The sequence below is a fragment of the Delphinus delphis genome, chromosome 14 (assembly GCF_949987515.2).
Source record: "Delphinus delphis chromosome 14, mDelDel1.2, whole genome shotgun sequence".
NCBI lineage: Eukaryota > Metazoa > Chordata > Mammalia > Artiodactyla > Delphinidae > Delphinus > Delphinus delphis.
The window spans coordinates 38,672,499-38,690,832 of record NC_082696.1 but is presented as its reverse complement, the minus strand read 5'-3'; the positions used below and the strand labels follow the sequence as shown (position 1 = coordinate 38,690,832).

General features: G+C 36.4%; 2 protein-coding genes across 2 annotated transcripts in view; one reads left to right on the top strand and one right to left on the bottom strand.

The window, feature by feature from the left end:
• The window catches only part of SERINC1 (serine incorporator 1), a 31,731-nt gene extending 25,980 nt beyond the window's left edge, over positions 1 to 5,751 (bottom strand). The window contains exon 1 of the mRNA XM_060030021.1: positions 5,613 to 5,751. Coding sequence (XP_059886004.1) covers positions 5,613 to 5,651 — 39 coding nt within the window. The 5' untranslated portion in view covers positions 5,652 to 5,751. The remainder of the gene's footprint in view (positions 1 to 5,612) is intronic.
• The window catches only part of HSF2 (heat shock transcription factor 2), a 122,207-nt gene that overhangs the window by 67,545 nt on the left and 36,328 nt on the right, over positions 1 to 18,334 (top strand). The window lies entirely within an intron of this gene.

The following is an 18,334-nucleotide window of genomic DNA, read 5'->3' as shown; positions in this document are numbered from 1 at the left end:
TTAAAAGAAAATAGTCTTAGAAAAAATATACAAAAGGATACATTGTGATCAGGTGGGGTTTAGCTGGGAAAAAGCAAGGCTGATTAAGCTTTTGAAAAATCAATCAAATCAATTCACCACAGGGCTTCCCTGGTGGCGCAGTGGTTGAGAGTCCGTCTGCCGATGCAGGGGACGCGGGCCCGTGCCCCGGTCCGGGAAGATCCCACATGCCGCGGAGCGGCTAGGCCCACAAGCCATGGCCGCTGAGCCTGCGCATCCGGAGCCTGTACTCCACAACGGGAGAGGCCACAGCAGTACCACAAAAACAAAAACAACAACAAAAAAAATCATTTCACCACATTAATAGACTAAAGGATAACCATTTTGGCCATCTCAGTGGAAGCAGAAAAATCATTTGAAAAACTCAATACCCATTCATTATAAAACAAACTAAAAAATTTTCAGCAAACAAACAATATCCTCGAGTTGATAAAGTACATTTACCAAAAAAACAAAAAACTATAGCTGTCAACCATACTTCATGGTGAAAATCTGAATGATTTCCCTTAAGATCCAAAACAAGGCGAAGAATCTCTGCTCTCACCACTTGTATTCGACTGCACACTGGAGGTCCCAGCCAATATAACAAGGCAAGAAAAGGTATATACTTTGGAAAGGAAGAAATAAAACTGCTTTCTTCCACACATAATTGTCAACATGAAAAACCCCGAAGAACTTACAAGAATGTTACTAGAACTACAAGAAAGTTTAATGAGGTCACAGGACACAAGATCAGTATGGACATATCTATCAATTATACTTCTGAGTATTAGCAGCAAACAACTGGAAACTGAAATTAAACCAACAAAAAGAAATACTTAAGTATAAATCTAATAAAATATACACTAGCTTTCAAATGATGAAAATTAAAAAACACTAATGAAAGAAATCAAAGATCTAAATAAATGGCAAGATAAACGGGCTCATGGATTGGAAGAATCCATATTAAGATATCAATTCTTTCCAAACCGATCTATGAATTCAACCCAATTCCAATCATAATTCCAGCAGGAGTTTGGTAGAAACAAACCAGCTGCTTCTAGAACTTTTATGGAAAGGCAAAAGAACTAGAGTAGCCCAAAGTCTTTTGAAAAAGAACAGAGTTGGAAGACTCACACTACCTTATTTCAAGACTAACTTTAAAGCTACAGTAATTAAAATAGGGTAATTTAGGCAAAAGTATGGACACATAAAAAGAACAGAGTTCAAAAACAGACTTAAATATGGTAAAGAAGTTTTTGACAAAAGTGCCAAAGCAAATCAATATAGAAAGCACAATTACGTCTACTTTTTGAAGGACACCATTCCGAGAATGAAAAGACAAGCCACAGACTTAAAGAAAATATTTGCTGGTGAGAATAAAAACTAATATGACCATCTTGGAAATCAGTTTGGCAATTTCTTATAAGTGAAATGTATATTTACCATATGATTTAACAATCCTACTGCAAGGTATTTAGGTAAACAAAATAAGAAGTTATAGTCACAGAAAAAAACTTTACAGGAGTGCTTACAGCTACTTAACCACCAAAATCTGGAAATGCCCCTCAACTGGTGAGTAGACAGACAAGCTGTGGTACGTCCAAGCAATGGAATACTATGCAACAATAAGGAAGAAACTACTAATACACACCACAATATGAATGAATCTCAAATGGATTACACTAAGTAAAAGAAGCCAGACTCCAAAGGCTATATGCTGTATGATTCCATTTACGTGACATTCTGGAAAGGGAGGACTCTGAAAAAAAACAGGGATTCTCCAGGATGGGGATGGCATAATTCTTTAAGGTGATAAATGTTCTGTAGTGGTTACACAACTACATGATCTGTCAAAACTCACAGAACCACATACTACAAAGTATGAATTTTATGTAAATTATATCAACTAAAAAAATGACAAAAATAAAAATAGGAAAAATAATATGGAAGGAAAACTAAGACACTGTAACATGAAAGTAACTCATGCCCTTAAAATAGAGAATCCTCTAAATAAATAAAACAAAAAAGGACATTCAAAGATATAATACAATAACAACTTCCTTAAAGAAATAAGTCTGTATTTTCAAAAGAACGATATTTTCCAGAAAAAAAAAGTGATAAAAGATTTAAAGTCAGACATACTTGGTTAATTTCAAAGGTAAGTAAAGCTCTTCAGATACCCAAGCAGAAGAAACAGGTCAATTATGTATATGAGATGTGTTGGAAGGGAATGACTACCAGGGTGGGATAAGACAGAACACAATTCATAGAAATAACTACAAAGTCCTGAAGGAAATGGGTATACTATTATACCAGTCTACAATGTCTCTCAAAAACATATGAGGCATTTTTAAATATGAAAAATTCAGGGATTTCATCATCCATAAATCCTTTTTGAAAAAATCTACTGGTCGACCAAATTTGGTCAATTATGAGATGACATCAACATTAAAAAAAAAAAAAAACTGGGAGAAGCCATGGTAAAAAAGAATGCTTTGAGCTTTGAATCCATTTAAGTGTAGAACTGTGGTTTTCCATCAGAATCACGAGGAGAGCATATTAAAATAGAATGCTGGGGCCCAGTCAGTGTTTCCAGTAAGTCTCCTAGTGTGCTGATGCTACTGGGTCCCAGATATTTTAAGGATGACTGGTTTAGTTCTAAGATTAAACAACTGTGGGAATTATGGTTATAACACAATACAGCCATATATAAAAAATAATACAAAGGAATTCTGGTTAAAGATGGCAAACTGAATATATGAATTACTTTAGAAACACCAATAAAATGAAAAATAAAAGGATTTTTAACAGAAGGAATAAACTTAAAAAGTAAAAAAAAAAAACAAAACCCAGGAGAATAAACTGTAAGGAACAAAATAATAACTGATTTAATGGGTCAAGAAAGTTGAATTATAAACCATCAAAGGAAAAAGTAAGGGAAAAGTTAAGCAATAAAATTTGTATAGAATCCTCGAATACATCAGGAATTGGTGGCACCAGGTGCCTCCATAAGTGAGGCTGAAGGTAGAGGTGAAAATAGGATGATTAGTTGAATGCTTTTTTAAAGAGCAGCTAAGACTCTTAAATTTCATTCCCTTTCTTACACTGGCCAAGTGAAGAGGATAAAGCAGGATTTCTCAGCCATGGCACTACTCACATCCTGGGCCAAATAATTCTTTGTTGTTGAGGACTATCCTGTGTATTGTGAAATATTTAGCAGTATCCTACCCACTTGATGCTATTAGCACCCCTTATCCCAAGTTGTGACAATGAAAAATACCTGCAGACATTGCCAAATATTCCCTGTGGGACAGCTGAGAACCACTGCTCTAGAAACACCTCCTTAGAGAACTCTTTCATCTCCTGATGAAGAAATGTTTACTTAACATTCAGCAATTCCTTTACTTTTATATTCTTTTGTTAAATTCAGAAAAAAAAATTAAATTCTTTAAAAATACATGTCCACCATGCTACCGTTCCTTAACAAGGTATTTTTGTCTGTTCATTCATCCAACTGTATATATGCATTGAGAGAGAAGAAATGTTATTGGTGGTGGGACTTTGTTGGTGACATTTACATTTTGTACTCTGCACTGCTTGGCTATTCATAACAACTGTGAATCATTTCTACAAAATCAAGTCATTGTACTAAAAAATAAAAATCTAGCAGAGGCTGCACAAAATAAGCAGTCAGGAATCACAAGCTCCTTCTTCTCAATTACTTAACTACATTAAATATCTTGGGCAAAAAGTGATAGTTACTGTATATAAAGTACAGTGATTCAAAATATCAATGCTATTCACTAACAGCATTGTAAGATTGGGGTGGGGAAAAGCACTTAAGCAGGCATATATTGCTGGTAATGTAGTTACAGGATTAGGCAGGAGGTCCACAGAGGTTTATAATAATGCTTAAAGTAATCATCAATCAAATAACCATGCTTGAACCAAGGATTAAGATCAATCTAATTCTAGGCCACTTAACAGCAAAAACACAAAACAAAAAAACCACAAAATGAAATTAAAAAATTAACACTCTAATCTCTATACAGTAGTGTTACATGTAATCTTTTTATACTTTTTTTCATAGTTGAGGTATTTTCTACAGTTTTATAAAACAAAAAACCTTTACAAAAATTGATTAAGTCTAAAGAAACTGGAGCAAGGGAAGAATGAGGTTCATTTTAATTCTGGCTTAACTGATCTAAGTTAATGACTTACTATATACAAATAACAGGCCCACTTGATAAATGGACAAAATCTGACTTTACAAATCGAATTAAACATCCTCCAAATTAAGACAATTCTATAATAATCATTTTGTAATACATTTAAATTATTACACTAAATATGCCTCTTATAAGATACTCAATGGGTTCAAGTGATTCTCTACTTTCTGAGCTTTGAAAGAAAGAAAAATATACCAGCTTTCCACACCGAACTACAAGAAAAAATAACATAATCAAGACAATGACCTGGGTTGGAGTAACCTCTATGTATTATTTAACTAAAATTTAACACTTATAGTTCAAGCCATATCAAAAACTTTTTAAAAAGAGGTAAGGTATGTAAAACACTAAAAATGCTGGCTAATGTATATAATGGGGTCATCTGAGAAGTCAGACCAGCAATTGTTATAAGTGGAATTTATAAATCATGGATTAAAGAAATATGACTTGAACCCAAATATCTCGCCCCATATTACAAATATCTTTATTAACTGTAAAGTCAAATTTTGTCTATTGGGGAGCGGGGGAGTGGTTATATCAAACTCAAATTTATTTGTACCACATGAAACAAGAAATCTTGCCACTATAATGAAGAATAGTGTCACTCTAACAACGCTATCTAATCAAAATGCAACGTGCACCTAATTAAAAGTGAGATGTCAAATTACGCAAGCATCTTTATGTCAAAAAACTGGTATTTAATACCACAGAACTGACCTGCTTTTCCAGATACATAAATTATTACTTGAGAAGTACCTAATTTTCTCATACCATTGAGGTCGAGGACCCAGTCGCAGAGTTAGGACCATTTAAAAAGGATATAACTATATCAGTATTACTGCCAAGCTGCCCTACATATCCGTCACTTATTTGTAGCCTGCGCGACAGAACAAAGAGGCCGACATGCCTCCAGGGATGACAGTGCTGCAGTCTGAGGTCGCTGGGAAGAGATGACGAGAAGAGATGGGGTACTCCACAAAAGGAAGGGGCCTAAAACCTTTGTAGAAATAGCCTAGGCAGACATAAGAAAAATCGGACAAAAGGGGGCCTGGAAGAATCGGGAAAAGCTTTCACGAAAGACGGGTAGGGGAGGGAGACTACCAGCTCTCTGCTACACTTCTCCCATCGGGGTCAACTTCTCATGTCCACTGCTCCTCACGGCCACCCCGGTCAGCTCTTCGAAAGACTCAGGGCCCCGAAGCTGAGTCGGAGTGGCCAGGCGAGAAAGGGAGAAAATGGGGAAGGAAGGCACTGCCCGTTGGGTGGGGTACCACGGTCTCTCTAGGCCTCACCCGCCCAGCTCTGGTGCCTTTCTTCTGTCTCTCACGCTAGCACCCCGAAGGCCGCTAAAAACCACCTTACCCAGCTCGCCATGGAGCACAGCCCCAAGACGCTCCCCATCTTCACGGCGTCGCAGGAGTAGCAGATACTAACAAGATGGAGACAGCTCCTCTCGCCTTTTCGTGCTTATTTACTAACTACAAGCCACTTCCGGCGCAGAGCCCACCCCGCCCCTCAGTTGCGTCACTTCCTTCGTGGCCTGGGGAGGCGGAGGGTGCAGTGCTGGGGTTGCGCATGCGCGATCCGGGAACCCGAGGCTGTCTCCTTCCGCGATTACTCTTCTAATTGCACTCCCGAACGCGTCTCGTTTTTCAACTTTTGCATCTTTTTTTTCCCACTTATGTTCTCAACTTATTTCTGAAGGCCAGTGCCTAGGCCAAGTTTTACTGGGATATTTCTACTCATTTGGGTGCTTCCAATTCTATCACTATTTGCGATTGAGAACGCATTTTAATTTCTTGTCCTTATTAAGATGTTACAAGAAGTTTGCACATTTAAAATTTTTAAATGAGTTAGATAAGACATAGTAATAATTCAAACATGTTATTGATTCTACTGAATGTCACGAGCTGTTGAGGAAACATTTAGAACCCTGTCCATAGGTGATAATGGACATCTACAGGGAATGTATTCACTAAAAGTTCCAGTTATTTTTATAGTGATTAGTCCCTGAAGATATTCTGAGAAAAGAGATCCCTTGATACCTTTATGGATAAAACCCATATAGCAGTTAATCTTAATTGATCATCTAGAGAGCTACTCAGTTGCAATTTATGACTGCAGAGCTGTGTCTTTTCCTCAGGTAGGCTTATAGTTATTTATATGAGATCGACCTCTTGTATGCAATCCAAAAATAAAGTGGTATCTCCACTATAAAGATCATAGCTTCTACACAAGTTTGATTTATCACAATCCTTGGGAAGACATTTTAGGGACTCTACAATTATGGGAGATCAGAAGACATACCAAATCCAGTTAAGAAGGAGTGGCGTGCAAGTAGTACAGAGTTCCAAGACAGAGGGGCAGATCCACATTTTCATCTCCGTAAGGGGATTCATCTGGATGCCTAACGGGCAATTAAATGCAAAGTGTAAGAAAGTGAAGTATCACCCAATAAGCTATTAATACAAACATCTTTAAAATTTGAAATATTTTGACCTACAGAAAGGTAAAGAGAATAACGTCATAACCATGAACTTTCCCCTGTCTTCAAGAAATAAAACATTACAAATAGAATTGCTCCTCCCCCTCCACCAAGAGATGATCATAACGAATGAATGTTAGGGACCAACTAGCAATCTTGCTACAATGTCTTCAATTTATTGACTGTTGCAAATTGCTCTTCAAAGTGTTTTACCAATGTACACTTTCTCCAGCAGTGTATGAGAATTGCTCCACATCTTTCTCAGCACTTGGGTTTGTCACACTTCAGCTAACATGAGAGAAGTGAAATGTCTCATTATACTATCAATTTGCATTTCCCTGATAACTAGTAAGATTGAGAACTTTTGTTATTGACCATTGCAACATCATCTTCTGAATAAAGTGCCTTTTCAAGTTTTTTGTCCATTTATCAGTTGGGTTATCCATCTATACTTTATTGATTTGTAGATGGTTTTAATATATTTTTGGATACAAATTCTTTGTTATGTGTGGAGCAATTACATCTCCCAGTCTGGACTTATTCTTTCACTTTTTTGTGGTGTCCTTTGATGACACCTTAGCGTAGTTTAAAATTGACTATAATGTAGTCAAATTTGACAAACTTGATCCTTAAGTTACATGATTTTGTTGTTTAGAACTGCTTACTAGTACCAAGATTTTAGAGATATTTTCCTTTGTATATTTTCTTCTAGTTTTAATGTTTTGCTCTTAAACACTTAGGTTTTTAATCCACTTAGAGCTGATTTTTGTGTATGGTATGAGGTGGAAATCCAGTCAATGATGTGATGGTAAACTGCCTCTCCAGGGGGGGAAAAATAGCCCCGATATGTAGCATTTGCAGATTTCCAGTATAAATACTTCCACTGTGGCTGATTCCCATCTACCATTGTTTTAACAATACACTTGTGAAATTCTTGACTATTTATTTAGCAACTGGTCGGTTTGATCTAGCACCAACATACCACTAGGTCCACCTGTATTCTAGTTTTTCTTATGGATAACCAATTGTTCTAGTATGAATTTTAGAATAATAATCCTTTCTCTCTCATCTCATATGGCAGCAATACCATTGCCGTCATATGTCACATTTCACACACATGTGTCTGTTTCTGAACTCTATTCTATTTTATGGATTGAGTTGTCCATCTATACATAGTTTACTAACACATAGTTTTATAGTTGCGTCTCTAAATACGTGGTTTTAATTATAGTTGCTTTAAAGTAAGTCTTGATATCTGGAAGGGTTTCTATACCTTACTCTTCATACTTGTTTTGGCTGTTCTTGATGCTTTATATATATATATTTTAGAGTCAAGTTGTCAAGTTTGGATAATAAATTATATAGCCTCAGTAATCATAAGAGTTTGATCATATTTTAGAGGTGTGTGATAAATTTGACTATAAGCTTCTTAGCGGCTAGAGTTTCTCAAAGAGACATTATTTGCATTTTAGATTGGACAGTACTTTATTATGTGAGATTATGCTTTATGAGACAGATTTGTTAGTATTACTAACCTCCACTCACTAACTGTCAGAATTATCCCTACTCCTAATTATTGTGATACCCACTAAGGGACAATATAACCATTAGTTGTAAACCAATAGTAAAGCAAAGAAAGAATTATTAGTTATAATTAACAGATTGTCTCCTTGCCAACAGTGAAAGAGTTAAAATGATGGCTTTTTTAGATTTGTGTTCGAAGATAACCCAAAACATGTTTTCAGTACAAATCAGCAATTCAGTAGGAGCAGTTTCTCCAGGCTACTTCTTATAGTACAAGTCAAAGTCATAATGCCAAAGCACAAATCAGTAAAAGTAAGTAAATTAGGAGTTTTAAAAAATGCTAATTGCTCATTTCTCCTATGGTGTGACCTGATTCAGGGATCAACTTTAGAAGATCTCAAGTGGGCAATTTCCAAAAATGTTAGAAATGCTAATAGGTATCCACCCCCGAAAATATTTCAAATATGTTTGGGTGGTACTGCGTATTATATTCTTGTGATTGGTGTTGCATGTTAACACTTGAAACATTTGACTTTTAAAAACCCTTTTTTCTTTTCCAAGAAACATGTATTAATATCTATCATAATTAATATTCTGTGGAAGATAGTTTAAGATATGCTGATGGAGGAAAGGATGGACTGCAGAGCCTTCTGGCAATCCTCCTAAAATATCATTTTTCATAACTGAGCTTTTGGTCATTAGATCAAAAGATTAGATCTTTTTGAGCATTAGAGAGCTCAAGGTTATATTCTTTGGCAAGAATGTGAGCATGCTCTATGTTGCCAATTAAAGACAAGATATAAACTTTGGCATTAAAATAAATGGAATTTAAAATTAATAGTCTCAGGGAAATTCAGGAGTAAGACCAAGACACAGGTCAGAATAGACATGCACAGGAGTGGGCTGAGAGAATTCTGGAATACTATAGGCAGGCTTAAGATTTTCCTCAGGAAACATTCTGGGCTCATTCTCACTTATGGATGAACAAAGAATCAAAGCTCCCAAGTAGAGCATGATTGTGATAATTTTAGCCTGAGAAAAATGTAAAGCAGGGTTACCAAGTTTATCCTGTTAATAGTAAATGTTTCAATAATACATTGATAAAAATCAGCTTAGACCAGTGTAATCCCCAGGATGAACTGGGCACAAAATTTACCCTAATGTAACTAAATAAGTTACTCTGAAATTTAGGCTTATTGACTATCAGTCATTAGTATTGTGAGAGTATCTACCCAAATAATAATTTTGGTTTCAGAATTTACCTGTATGGCAATAAAACCATATCTTCAGTGTAAAGGAAAATACTTAATATTTTTTCTGGCAATCCATGCCTATTTTCAAGTCATAAAAAGGATCAAAACACATCTTTGCTCTATAATACTCTGGAAATTACTATCTGATCTGGAAGGAGACCATTCGATTATCCCTATTTCTCAGATTATATTAAAGTACAAGTTTAAGAAAAGCAAAAGTAGTCAGGCTTCATATTAAATTGATATAGCATAGTCCATGACTGACTTTTTCCTCCAGAATAAGCATGAATAATGAAAGGTCTTTCTAAACATTAGTTATAGATATCTCATAGTCATGCACTACTCCTTCTTGAGTGTTTATTATTACAGAGTAATATAGAACCGACATTCTGGACTTCATGGCATTGTACCTTTTGGAGCCTACCTCATACTTACTGCTGAGCTGCTGTAGTTTCTGCTCCCTAATAATTAACACTGTTGAAATTCTTCTTTTTTTTTTTTAAGAAAGTTTTTTTCTTTTAAATTTTATTTATTTATTTTTGGCTGTGTTGGGTCCTCGTTTCTGTGCAAGGGCTTTCTCCAGTTGCGGTGAGCGAGGGCCACTCTTCATCGCGGTGCGCGGGCCTCTCACTGTCGCGGCCTCTCTTGTTGCGGAGCACAGGCTCCAGACGCGCAGGCTCAGTAGTTGTGGCTCACGGGCCCAGTTGCTCCGCGGCATGTGGGATCTTCCCAGACCAGGGCTCGAACCCGTGTCCCCTGCGTTGGCAGGCAGATTCTCAACCACTGCACCACGAGGGAAGCCCGAGACTCTTCTTTTAAGAGGTGGAGGTTTTCCCTTTCTTACTATCTATGTATAGACTGGGAAGAAATTAGTTCGGTATCTCATTCAGGTGCTGGCAATTCAAGGAAGCATGTGGAGTATATAGAGTTCCTGTTGTAGATTACCAGTGATGACCTATGGGACAATTTCCACTGCTGCCTTGGCTGGTTGCTGCTGCCATGCTCCTCTCTATATTGTCTAGTGATCATCCGCAGAAAATTCCTTCCTCACTAAATGTTACTGGAGATGCCTGTGCCCAGAAGCCAGCGGTCTGTAACCTTTCACCCTCTCCTGTAATTCCTCACCCATATCCATAAGGAAATGGTTTAGTATCTTGCACAACACTTTAAAAGTTCCCAGTTTAACCTAGAATTAGTGTCCTTCCATCAAGGTTAACTGATATCAGACTTACCTTTGGTCCCAAGGTTTTCCTGCCTTTATACAAATTTCTGTATCAACTTTAAAGCTAATTTCTTAATGGGCTATAGCTATGAAACATTGTGAAAATAGAACAGATTTTTAATGGAAAATAATCAGGTCATATTTCACTGTAAATTAGGGATTTTGTTATTTAGTTCCCCTGTCCTCAGTAGACCAACACTGAAACTATTGAGGGATAAAACACCTTGGGCCCTCGAAATAAATTGTCTTAAAGGATGAGTAAAATTGTGCATTTATAAGGAGAAAAAAGGCCTATAAAAAGTATTTTATGACTAATCCTAAATGTAAACATTTTTAAATATTTCACCATATGTTCTTTAAGAATAAGCCAGAAATAGATTAGGACATAATAGCCTATAGAGGTCAGTATAAACTTAGAATTGGAAGAGACCATATCCTGATTTAAGATAGGCTTTTTTCAGTGATCTTGATATTTAAAATCATGATAGTAATAATGTTAAAGGCACACTCTCCTAAACTATTAACTTAATATTAAAAATATAAATGGGGCTTCCCTGGTGGCACAGTGGTTGGGAGTCCACCTGCCAGTGCAGGGGACACGGGTTCGTGCCCCCGTCCGGGAGGGTCCCACATGCCGTGGAGCGGCTGGGCCTGTGAGCCATGGCCGCTGAGCCTGTGCTCCGCAGCGGGAGAGGCCACAGCAGTGAGAGGCTCGTGTACTGCAAAACACAAAAAAACATAAAAATATAAATGAATCTTTTTCTTTCCACACAGATTTTCTTTTTTTTGCCCAAATCTAAGCCAGTAATTCTCATGGACAATCAGGTGTTTATGCCAGTGAAGTAGATGACTACAAAAATAGAATATTTATTTCAGGCAGAACATATGTAAATTTAGGAACAAAAAGCAAATATTCACAATGTAAATAATGAAGTGGATAGAGAATTCAAATGTTTCTAATGTTTAATGTTTTATAATCATTGATAGTGACTACTTGAAGAAACATTAGCGGCATTCTAAAACATTTTGCCTCTCAAGGGCAGTTAGCTGAAATATGTTTAGTATTTACTGATCGCACATAGAAACTGATCAAGTATAATGTTACTATATTGAAGATACATTAAAATATTAAAACCAAGCATTCATTTACCCAAAAATGTTATTTATTATGCTACAGAAAAGAGCCAACTATTTCTGTTGGGACATTCATCAGATTTTTGAATTCTTATTATATATGTTATGAAGGTAATGTCTAAATCAGTACTGTGCAATAGAAATATACAGTGCATCCGTAATTTAAAATTTTCTTGTAGCCACATTAAAAAGAAAGATGAAATTAATTTTAACAATACATTTAACCCAATACATCCAAAATATTATCATTTCAACATGACATTAATATAAAAATTATTAATAACATGTTTTACATTATTTTTCATAAGTCTTCTAAGTCTGGTTTGTATTATAACTTACAGCGCATCTCAATTCAGATCAGCCATATTATAAGAGTTCAATAGTTCACATATTGGACAACACGTATCTAAATGATGAGAGAAAAAATTGAGGCAGTTATCCAGGTGATCCAGTTCAAGCTAAACAAACAAGCAAAACATACTTTTCTTTGGATAAATTATTAAGCTATTTCAGGATAAAGTGGTTTTAAGCCTGTACATTTACTTCAGGTATTGAATCTGTTTCATCTAATTAATACTTTGTATAAAAATCAAATCCAATAGACTTCAATGAAGGGTAAATGTTAAGTTCTTATAATTATTTAGGCTATCATACTGCTATTTTTATATGTATGAAATGCACCAGATTTGATTTTCAAGCATTCCAAATAATCCATAATCTGTTTTAACCAACTTATCATCTGATAAGTTTCTATGGCCTTAGCTTTCTCCCCTCCAGAGTTAATTGTAACAATAGGGTGCTCCCAGGAAGTCCTTGACACTTTAGGCAGCCTGATTTCAAATAATTCCAGACAGTGCTTGTTGATTCTCGCTCAGCTCTCCACACCTCATTCCACTACCTGTATTCTCTGTTACCCCATATAACACTTCTGCAAATTCTTACATAAAGGTGATCTCTTCTTGTTCTCTTTTTGCTGAATGATCAAGAACTTTGGGTACTCTTTTTTTTCACAGTCTTTCCTTTCTTGAAGATTTGCTTTAACTCCAAAAACAGTTAGAACAAAAGTGTGGACACCCTTCCACACTTTCCCTACCCTGTTTTACTCAACCCAACAATTAACTGGTAAGGTCCTAATTTCTTCATAAAGCATCGCAGTATTTCCTAGTACCCCAGTCTTCATATATGGAACCCATTCTGCATCACCTGCAAAAATCCTATGTGTAGCTGTTGGTAGCATCCAGTTGTGTCATTTCTTCTATTGTTTTCCCCAAACTTGTTTCTGGTATAGCTTGGCCTCGCTTCCACGAACTCTGCCATATTGCTCATAGATCTGTCTTCCTCCAGAAACAGTCCTATCTTCTTTAAAGATCTGGTGTTAGAGGAAGCTCATGTGTGAGCCAACCAGAAACCATCTTCCATTGACATCTCTCAAAGGGAATTTCCTGCCTCAATTGGCCCGTCTTATTTATATTGTATAGTAGAGTTCAGTTTTGGGGGGATCATCCAGTTTTTGAAATCCTGTCAGGGGCTATTGGGCTGAGAGCAGAGCTCTCTCCATCTAGTTTCTCTGCCATGGAAAGAACATTTCCAGTACGGTTAATATAAATGCACATTTCTCCTTCCCAGAAATACTCATCCAGCTACATATAAAAGTGTACTCCTTTTTCTATGGTATGCTTTCATCCAGGCATGGTTGGACAGCAATTTCAAACAGTAGTCTTTAGTAAGAGAGAAAAAACATGAACAGAATTGGTTAACATAATAATACATGGAAATTACGCTTTAAGAAGTAGCTTTTACAAATGGAATCCAAAAGATGGACTTTTCCCATTGTATCTCCATACAGAAAAGCCTTGGATTGAATGGCAGTTGAGAGAAATGTTTTAGAGAAATGCTTAAACCTGAAGTAAGGCTGCCAGTGCTTAAATGCTAGTTCCACCTCAAATTAGCTGTCAATTTTCTTAATTTCAAGTCCAGTAACTTTACTAGGATATATCTTAGTATTAAACACTCTGAGTCAAGTTTCCGTGAAGTATGAGGAACCCTTTCATGAGCAAATTTAAGGTGTTTTTTTTCCAGGAAAGCTGCCTTGAATTGTATCTTTAATTATTTGCTTATTTCTATTATTTTTATAGAAACACCAATTATTTATATATTGACTCTCTTTTGCCTATCTTTCATACATATTATCTTCTTTCGTAGCCTTTTAAATTCTTTACAGTTGATCCTTGAACAACGCAGGGGTTAATCTGTGTAAAATTTATGTGCCGTTCCTCCACATTCATGATACAACCATCGATGGAACATGTAGTACTCTACTATTTACTATTGAAAAATATCTGCATATAAGTCAACCTGCACAGTTCAAACCTGTGTTGTCCAAGGGTCAACTTTATTTCTATTTTATTTTGTTCAGTTTCTTCCACTTAGTGTCTGACCTCTGCCAATTCACAATTTCTCTCTTCCTACACTTTCCCCATCTCTTCACTAAGTTCTTATGTCTATTTTCACTTATTCAATACTTCATAGAAGTCCATTTGCTTGTTTAAGATCATGGTTATCTATTTTATTTGCTCTACCACATTGCTTTTCTCGTCCATGATCACCATCTGCCATTTGTTTTTCTTATTTCTTTTCTCCTTGTTCCTTATAATATCCTTATATAGATCTTACGCTCATACTATTTTAATATTTCATCTTTAAATGGTGAGTTTCATCCTAGACTTGGTAATTAAAGGAGATTCATATGGAGAAATATCTAGCACCATGTTCTATCTATCTGAAAATTTCCTTTGACCTTGGATATTTTGGGGGGCGGGGGTGCGGCTGTGTCATTTTTATTTCATTTCTCCTTAGCCAGTGAGATTTTTCCCACTCCTTACTGCCCCACCGAAGTTTTTTTATTTCTCCTGTTTTCTCTTTTATTCTACTACCATAGATTCCTTCCTTCCTAAATGAACTTATTTTCATGATGCTTCAGTTAACCCTACCTCTGCTTTTCAAACCCAAATTAGGTCCAGAGAAGCACTGCAACGTTGTCTACCAATGATTTTAATGATTGCAAATAAGGAATTGAGGTTTTCACCTCCAAGTGTACTCTTTCCCATTGAGAAGTGGATTTTGCTGGTTCTATTGGGGATCTACAACCAAGGCAAACCCTCTTTGCTTCCTCCTAAATGTACTATTATTTTATCTCCAGTAATTTATGTCAGCCTTTCCTCCAATTTCATCTAGGATTTAGCTATTCCCTAATTTTGCTAAAAATGAGATTGTGTAGTTTTGTTTTCTTTCTCCTCATTCCTTTTGGATGATTTCAAGGAATAGAATAGGGAAAATGCCAACTTCCATTTCCATCTTGCGACTGGAAGCCCAGTGTTATAACTTGCATTTCATCGATCACTCCATGTTACTAGGAATTTACCCAACATGCCATGAACTTTCTTATCTTTCTGTCTTTGCTCATGTATATAATTCTACATGAAATATTCTCAGCACCATTCCCCATAAATGCTTGTATCTAGCTGGTACCGATTCATCCACTAAAACTCAGCTTAGGTGCATCTCCTTTATGGCATTTCCCTGACAGCCTCCCCTTCTTTCCTTGACTAATTCCTAACATTAAGTGTGATGACTTAACTACTCTCTATGTAACCTATGCATTTTTGCAAGAGTGCATTTGCCTCATTGTATTGTCTGTTGTATTTTATTAACCTCCCAAACCATCCTAAGCTTCTTGAGGACAGTGAGTGTGTCTTAGGCATTTTTGTATCCTCAGGCTAAAAAAACATTAGGCCTTTGATAGGCAATCAATAAAGTTAGTTGAATGAATAAATGTATTATTTACAAAAAAACCCCTGAAAATATTGGTAACTGATGTGTGATCAGTAACATCACACTCCTGAACATAAATTCAACTAGAATTTAAAGTTTTTAGAAAGTTTGACAAATAATTGTTCATAACTATAAAAAGTAGCAATTCAGTTCAGGGAATATAGATTTGTGTGAATAAGATTACGAGTGGATCTATTTATTTCTTAGAGATCTCCATAGCAAGTCCATTTGCTGTTCAATGGAAATGTAATTTTTGTTGCTTCCAGTAACCCATGCTCCCCACCTGTGATCTGTCAGCAAGTAGTGCTATTTCTGTCTTTTGTATCCTCATCAGCAATAATTATTGCAATTGTATCTTAGCTGACAATTCTCATTCTGTAGTGTAAGAAAGAAATTCTATTATTCTTTCTGCAATAAATAAATAACTGGAAAATTCAGCTTTTTAGTAAAATTTTAAAGGTAAGTATACTTTCATACAATCTAGAATCATATATCTTAGTGTTAAGTTTAAGGGTACAGTGTTTTGCTTTTAGCCCCTTGGGAAATGTATCTCTGACATTTAGCAATATAAATCTGACATATATTTTCTTCAGTTGTGCATGAGCAAAACTGCACTGAATTTGGTTGTTTACTCTATAAACCTTTTGGAATTAAAAACAAGCACATAAAAAAGAGTATCATATGATTTTTTTAAAAAATTGTTTTTGCTTTGTTTTGAGGAAAAGGTAGTACTACACAGACTGCATACTAGTCTTCATTTACTATAAAGAATAAATATAAAAGAACACATTTTATTGTTCAACCAAATAAAAGATATAATAAAACTAGTTAAATATATGTGTATTGATAGGAATAATAAAAATTATGTTGCATGATAATTAGTTATAAATAATAGGTTCTATGCTTACAATTGCCATCTTTATTTATTTAATTTTTGGCTGCGTTGGGTCTTCATTGCTGTGCGTGGGCTTTCTCTAGTTGCGGCGAGCAGGGGCTACTCTTCGTTGACGTGCGCGGGCTTCTCATTGCGGTGTCTTCTCTTGTTGCAGTTGCAGAACACGGACTATAGGCACACAGGCTTCAGTAGTTGTGGCCCACGGGCTCAGCAGTTGTAGCTTGTGGGCTCTAGAGTAGTTGTGGTGCATGGGCTTAGCTGCTCCGCAGCATGTGGCATCTTCCCGGACCAGGGCTTGAACCGTGTCCCCTGAATTCGCAGGTGGATTCTTAACCTCTGTGCCACCAGAGAAGCCCCAGTTGCCATCTTTATCTTTATCTGTGTGTGAAAAATAGAAGGTAAACATGTGTTTTATGTAATGTTTGACTAAGTGCATGGTGCTTAAACAGTTTACCAATATATATAGAGAGAATATTTTTTGATATTTTACTTGTAGAAGAGTGAGTTTTAAACAAAGAAAGCAGTTAAGACTTCTGTGACAAAAAATTGATACCTTTATCACACTGCTCCAATACTTCTATGTTATTTTTAAACAATTATCTGCTCTACCGTCCCTAATCCAGCCTTGATTAGATAAACCACTCTACCTTAAGCTGTTCAACTATCATTTCCGTATGGTGGTGTTTAGGGGGTCTTGGTCCATTTCTGAGAGAGATAGAGAGACAGTGGCAGATATCTCATCAAATTCCTAGGAGTGAAACAAATGGAAAACATTAGAAATGGAGTACTGCCATCAAGAATAAACAAAACCAACATGTTTATCATGAAACTCAAGCAATCACTCAAATCTTTAGTAGTGTATGCTTACAGAATTTTCATCAAGGTACAAAATAAAATCTGAGGAAACTATGAGCACTTTGGTAAAACACGTCAATCATAAAATTGCTACTAGGTTGATATCCTGCTTCATATGTATGTATTTCCTTGCTTGATCATGAGGAAATTTAATGATGATTAAGGGTTCAGTCTCTTTTTTTTTTTTTTTTTTGCGGTACGTGGGCCTCTCACTGTTGTGGCCTCTCCCGTTGCGGAGCACAGGCTCCTGACACGCAGGCTCAGCTGCCATGGCTCATGGGCCCAGCCGCTCCGCGGCATGTGGGATCTTCCCGGACCGGGGCACGAACCCGTGTCCCCTGCATCGGCAGGCAGACTCTCAACCACTGCGCCACCAGGGAATCCAAGGGTTCAGTCTCTTGAGCAAACTGCTTAAACAGTTTTACCTTGGTTCCCTCATTTGTGAAACACGGAAAATTTGAGTATGACTTTACAGGGCTCTTATGATGATTAAAAGATATAATATGTCTAATATGTGTAGTGGCACAAAGTAAATGCTCAAGAAGGTGCTGTATTATTTTCCTATGGCTGCTGTAACAAATTACCACAAACTTAGTGGTGTAAAGGAACACAAATTTACTATCTTATAGTTTTGAAGGTCAAAAGTCCAAAATAGGTCTCACTGGGCTAAAATCAAGGTGTTGGTAGGACTGTGTTCTTTCTGGAAGCTTTGGGGAGAATCCACTGCCTTGCCTTTTCTAACTTCTGGAGGTTGTCCACTTTCTTTGGCTTACAATCCCTCATCACTTCAACTTCTACTGTGTTGTCATATTTCTCTCTCTGACTCTCCCTTTATTTTATAATGATTCTTGTGATTATGTTGGGCCCAACTGGATAATCTAGGCT